The sequence below is a fragment of the Myotis brandtii genome, unplaced genomic scaffold (genome assembly GCF_000412655.1).
Source record: "Myotis brandtii unplaced genomic scaffold, ASM41265v1 scaffold3017, whole genome shotgun sequence".
NCBI classification, from domain to species: domain Eukaryota; kingdom Metazoa; phylum Chordata; class Mammalia; order Chiroptera; family Vespertilionidae; genus Myotis; species Myotis brandtii.
The window spans coordinates 39,777-45,816 of NW_005361530.1; the positions used below are offsets into that span (position 1 = coordinate 39,777).

The 6,040-nt window shown below is 60.4% G+C and overlaps 1 protein-coding gene across 1 annotated transcript; it reads right to left on the reverse strand.

The window, feature by feature from the left end:
* Positions 1–123: 123 nt before the first annotated feature.
* LOC106726674 (zinc finger protein 211-like) lies at positions 124–4,517 on the reverse strand. The gene is made up of 3 exons (XM_014542415.1): positions 4,392–4,517; positions 4,056–4,182; positions 124–2,754 (listed from the first exon to the last, which is right to left on the reverse strand). The coding sequence occupies exons 1-3, from the start codon at positions 4,455–4,457 to the stop codon at positions 1,478–1,480; spliced, it is 1,470 nt and encodes a 489-aa protein (XP_014397901.1). The 5' UTR covers positions 4,458–4,517; the 3' UTR covers positions 124–1,477.
* Positions 4,518–6,040: the final 1,523 nt, after the last annotated feature.

The window sequence follows — 6,040 nt, forward strand, 5'->3', positions numbered from 1 at the left end:
GGTCGATGTTTCTCTCTCATCAATGTTTCTAACTCTCTATCCCTCTCCCTTCCTCTCTGTGAAAAATCAATAATATATATATATTTAAAAAATAAAAAAATAAAAAAATAAAAAGAAAAGTCCTTTTTCTCAGCAGTGTGTTTATTCAGGAAGAGAGAAATGTGATTGGGGGCGGGAGGAAGTGGGAGGGTTGTTTTGGAGAAAAGTGAGAGTTTTGGAGTGACAGTGCTCTCACAGGGCGAGTGGCTGGAATAGCTGATTTCTTGAAGGACATGCATTTACACTAAGAGCCAAAAAGCTGGAACCAAGTCCAATGTCCTCCATTAAATGTAAACATTCATAGACAGAACGGCTCTCAAAAACAGAAGGAAGAAAGGACTTCACGTAAGTGTGATTGATGTAATACTATGAGCATGAAGGAAATCAAAATTTAAAACCTTTGAGAACAATTCATGACACGTATCATATAAAATTCTATAAAACAGAGTCTGTGAAAGAAACTAACACCAGCCCCTCCTGAGAGCAGAGGGAGGGATTGAAAAGGGCACAAGGTGAGAGGAACTGGCCGTTGTGACTCTGACCGTGAGGGACACGGGCCACAACGAAGCAACTACCACAGGCAGTGACCAAACCTGCATTTGCGGACGGCGGCCTCACTACAGGCCACTCGTCCCCACAGCCTCCAGCCGCTGGAACACGCACGGAGGGCACACCCTCTTGTTGCCCGATGTCTCACCGTCTTGCAACAAATGATGGTCTCAGCCCAGCCCCTGCAGTCCCACAACCACGAGCAGCAGCCACCCAACTGGAGACGTGAAGGCACAGGATCCCTCCGTGTGGCAGCCGGGAAGCAGCCTCCTCACGATGGCGCTCGGCATTCGGTGTGACCTCCCGGGGAGGCAGCCGACCTGCACTGGCAGGAGCAGCGGAGCTTGTCCCAGCCTGACCCCCTCCTCTGGGCTGGCACCCAGGTGTGAGGACCAGAGTGCTGCCCGTCTCTCGGGAGGCCTGGCAGAAGGGTAACCCTTCTTCTCAGGACACCATCACCCGGCCCGACCTGAGCCAACAAAACTGAGTCCACATGATGCCCTTGGTCAGAAAGGAGGGAACGAGTCTCCCTCCCCAACTCAGACATCCGAGGAACCTGGGGTGGCTGGCAGAGTGTGCGATGGCCTGGGCAGGGGCACGAATTCAGGCAAAGGAGGCGGCGGAGTAGAAATAAGTTTCCTGTGCATCCAGAAGAATCCATGGGGGGATCTCCCTGCTGTGACGCTGCAGCATGAAGTTCACCATCAGCAGACGCTTCCCGACAGGAAGTGGCGTGTTCCCTGAGGCGGGTCTCAGGCTCCTCCCGTGTGGACTCTCTGGGGCCAAACAAGGTTAATGTCTGTAAAGAATCTCTGGGTTAAGCCGTCGTGTGAAACTGACAACAGAGCAGTGGCTGACAAGTCGCCCGAAGTCACTGACATCCCTGAGGTCATCGGGTATGAAGTTTTCTGTGCTGAATGATGTGGGAGCTCTGGCTGAAGGATTTCCCACACTCCCCACACTCGTAAGGCCTTTCTCCCGTGTGAACTCGCTGATGCTGGATGAGGTTGGACTTTTGGCTGAAGGATTTCTCACACTCGTCACACTTGTAAGGCCTGGCTCCGGTGTGAATCCTCCGGTGCTGGTTGAGCGTGGAGCTGTGGCTGAAAGACCGCCCACAATCCCCGCACTCGTAAGGCCTTTCCCCAGTGTGGATCCGCAGGTGCTGCACGAGCTTGCACTTGTAGCTGAAGGATTTCCCGCACTCGCTGCACTTGTAGGGCCTCGCCCCGTTGTGGATCTTCTGGTGCTGGACCAGGTTGGAGCTCTGGCTGAAGGAGCTCCCGCACTCGCCGCACTTGTACGGCCGGGCCCCCGTGTGCACGCGCTGGTGCTTGATGAGCGTGGAGCTGTAGCTGAAGGCCTTCCTGCACTCCCCGCACTCGTACGGCTTCACCCGGTTGTGGATCTGCAGGTGCTGCACCAGCCGGAGCTTGTAGGTGAAGGCCTTCCCGCACTCGCTGCACTTGTACGGCCGGGCCCCGGTGTGGATCCTGTGGTGCTGGATGAGGTAGTAGCTTTGGCTGAAGGATCGCCCGCACTCGCTGCACTCGTAGGGCTTCCCTCCCGGGCCGGGGGCCTGGCCATCGGGGACGGCGGGGCTTTGCTGAAAGGGCTTCTCGCAGTCGTCACAGTCACAGTGCCTCTGAGAGGGAAGCTGCTGGTGCTGAAGGGGTTTGTGTTCGTGGCCGAGCGGCTGCCCATAGTCACCGCCAGGGTAATGGCTCCCCCCGCTGTGCCAGGCCTCCCCATCCCCGCACCGGAAGCTGCCGGGGGGCGGTGCCCCTCTGAGGGAGGCCTGGTGCTGCAGGAGACTCACCATGGCCAGGAAGTCCTCCCTGACGGCCCCACAGAAGGCCAAGGGCTTCCCCGACGTGTCCACGGCGTCCACGGCGCTCCAGGGCGGCTTCTCGTCCCGGGGCTTCCCGCGCAGGCCCGCAGCGAGCCAGGGCGGCCTTCCGCAGGCCTCACAGGCCCCTGGGAACTCGGTCAGGCACAGCACGTCTCCCCCGACCAGGACACACTTCTCACAGGGCTGAGCCTCCTGAGTGGCTGGATCTGGACTTGGCGTCGGGCCCAGGGATGTCCGTGCCTCAGAAACACCCCGCGCAGCCAGCACTGCCTCCTCCGCCTCCGCCTCCGCCGCTTCCACTCCGTACCAGCAACCTGGGGGCACAGAGAGGCTGCTCAGTGCACGCTGACCTCAGACGTGCGTGAGGGACACCCAAGAACTGAACGCAGTGGACGGTTTTCAGGGTGGTGAACGGGGCTGCTTTGGACCAAGGACTGGAACTCGAAAAGCCCCAAGAATTCAGGGGGTCACCAAGTGACTCCTCTTCCTATGGCCTTCGGAGAGGAAGGGAGAGGGGGAGAGAGAAACATCCATGATGAGAGAGAACCACGGGTCAGCTGCCTCCTGCACACCCCACACTGGAGACTGAGTCTGCCAACTGGGCATCCGCCCCGACCAGGAATCGAACTGTGACCTCCTGGTTCATAGGTCGATGTTCAACTGCTGCGCCAGCCGGGCCAGAGATGGTTTGAAAGGTGTGTGCGACCCTCGCAACATTACAGGTGAGAGAACAATGGGCAACAGAGGATCGGAGTCTGGGTAGAAAGAGACGGAGAGAAATGTCCAGAAGGGGGCCAGGCGGGCAGGCGGTGGGGCCGGGGACAGGCTCCTGGTGGGGCCTGAGCACGCACCCCCCCCCATGCCCGCTGCTGCCGTTCACTGTCACGCCCGTCACGGGGCACCCAGGACACTTCCCCCTAAACCCCAGATGAGCAGGGGCGGGGCCAAGGGGACAGAGCCCTCAGGCAGGAAGTGAGGAGCCAGCACTGCCCGGAGCCGTTCTGAACGTAACAGATGGGAAACAACTAAATGTTGCACAGACGGTCAGGGGTTCTGTGAGAACAACCCTGGGACACAGCTGTGACGACAGGACGGGCACCGACGGGATCACAGGGGGAGAATGGCCTGGGAGTGATCCAGCCGGGGAGGCGGGACGGAGAGGAAGAGGCAGGGTCAGCTGAGGAGCACGTCTGGGCTGCAGGTCTGCGGCGAGTCCACCCGGGCAGGGAGCTGGGGAAAGGTCTCGACAGGAGCAGAGCAGTGCACCCTGGGAGGACAAGCACAGGTGGGGTCTCCAGGAGAACACGGGGCCAAGTACTGCCGGACACTAACGCAGCAACATGAACGCCAACTGCGACTGAGAAGGTGGAGCCCAGCGGCCTGGTGACTGAGCGTCAACCTGTGAACCACGAGGTCACGGTTTGATTCCTGATCAGGGCACAGGCCCAGGATGTGGGCTCCATCCCCAGTGGGGGGCGTGCAGGAGGCAGCCGATCCCTGATTCTCTCTCATCATTGATGTCTCTCTCTCTCTCTTCCGCTCTGAAATCAGTAACAATATTTTTTAAAAAGAGAAGATGCGTCTAACCCGTCACTGGGTGGGTGTGGGCACTCACCCAGCGAGGTCACGAGGGCGAAGTTCTCCAGCATCACGTCGTGGTAGAGGCACCGCTGCGTCTCGTCCAGGAGCCCCCACTCCTCCCAGGAGAAGTACACGACCACGTCCTCAAAGCTCACGCGGCCCTGCCACGAGGGAGAGACAAAGCTGCAAACCCTCTGCAGGCCCGGCAGCCCCTCTCCCCTCACACCTGCCCCAACACCCGCTCAGAGGAACGCCAGGCCTCTCCCCAGGTGGCCGCCGTGCGCTCACCAGCACCCCAGCCAGGCGGCTCCCCAATACCCTCCCGGTGGGCCTCCACGCTACACCCGATGTGCCTGCAACCTTCACTTACGTCCCTAGTGCCTAGGACCGGGGGCCACTGCCTCACACACACTCTCCACCTGCTCTTCTCTGACATGTCAGCCCTCACATGGCATCAAAAGTACTTGGCACAGCCCGGCCAGCGTGGCTCAGGGGCTGCGTGTCCACCTCTGAGCCAGGTCAGGGCTCAATCCCAGGCTGCAGGCTCGATCCCTGTGTGGGGCCTGCAGGAGATCAAGGATTCTCTCTCGTCACTGATGCTTCTCTCTCTCCCTCTTCCTTCCTCTCTGAAATCCATGAAGTACTCGGCACAAACTGGACCTCATACTGTAACAGACCAAATGGGCCCTCACGCCCACTGTGAAGGCCCGTCTGCTTGGGGTCTCGCTTCCATCTCAGCCGCCTCGAACCTACCCAGGGTCCTCTCCTCCCGCGCTGAACCGATGTCCGCACAGTCAGACCTTTCCTTCTCTCGTTCACCGGCCACGCTAATCCACTGTGTGGCCCCCATTGAAGTGTACGTGCTGCCGAAGAGCCGCAGCCCTTGTCCTCACACCTGCCCTCACTCCCCCCGAGCGACTGCTCTGCTGGGGCTCACACAGCCCAGTCACCCTGTGTCAGAGCCCAACTCCCAGGACCCTGTCGCCAACGACAGTCACGCCCTGAGGTTGGGGATGAAGGACTCGAACCCACACATTAGGGGACATGACTCAGCCCTCACCTCACCGATGAGCTCATCTAACAGCCTGACTGACACACCGGCTCCGTGAAAACCCCACGGAGCTCTGGCGACTAAGGAACGACCTCTAGGTCACCTCGCTCCCACCACCCCAGCCTCTCCACCCCTGTCCACTCCTCCCGGGGAAGCCTGGCACCTGCTACGTTCCTCTTCCCTCCCTCATGTGATTGACAGGCCGTCCTCCAGCCGGGGCCCAGGAAGAGGCCCAGACGTGCACTGACCTCTTCTTCCCAGCCTGTCACTCCCCTGCCACCCGACTCCGCCCTGCACCCAGCCCCCTCCCCTCACAGCGCCTCCACCTGCCAGGGGTCTAACACGGACCCTCGGCTCACATTTCCCATCTGCAGACCTTCACAGCCAACTGCCCACATTCCCCGTTTTCTGAATTATGTCCAATCTGGACTGAAATTACGCCCAGTCCCGACTGCTCAGCCCAGTTAGGGAGCTCCCACCCCCCGAGCTGCTAAGACAAGAACTGCCACCCCTGACTCCTTCCTCTCCACACGCGGCTCCGCCCCCATGGCTACAATCCACACACACCTCGCCTGGCCTGCGGGAGCTGCCTCCCCGTCCATCCCCGGCTGCTCTCTCTGTTCCCATCAATCTGCACATCCTGGCCCCTGTGCCCGGAAAAGCCTGCACAGGACCAGCCTGGGCTGGACGCTGCTCCAGGGGCCCAGGAAACAGCAGACGCAGGGGACCAGGACCCCCTCCCGCGTGACAGTGAGGGGAACCCGAGGGCAGAGGGCGGGGGACGGAGACAGTGAGGGGAGCTCATGGCCTCCGACCCCCTGCACCTGGGCCCGCGGCTGGAGCCTGGGGACCAGCCACCTGGATACTCGGGATTCGACCCTCAGCGCCAACCGGTCACCCACCCCCTGCTCTGCTCTCGGGTGAACAGCCTCCCGGCGCAGCGTGTCTCTCCTCTGGGGACCGCCCCC

Excerpts from the sequence above, each read along its gene's own strand:
- LOC106726674 (XM_014542415.1), bottom strand. The coding sequence starts at position 4,457 with ATGTCAGAGAAGAGCAGGTGGAGAGTGTGTGTGAGGCAGTGGCCCCCG. Across the intron at positions 4,183-4,391 it reads CGGTCCTAGGCACTAGGGAC|GGCCGCGTGAGCTTTGAGGA; the intron begins GTAAGTGAAGGT and ends CCCTCGTGGCAG. Across the intron at positions 2,755-4,055 it reads CGCCCTCGTGACCTCGCTGG|GTTGCTGGTACGGAGTGGAA; the intron begins GTGAGTGCCCAC and ends CTGTGCCCCCAG.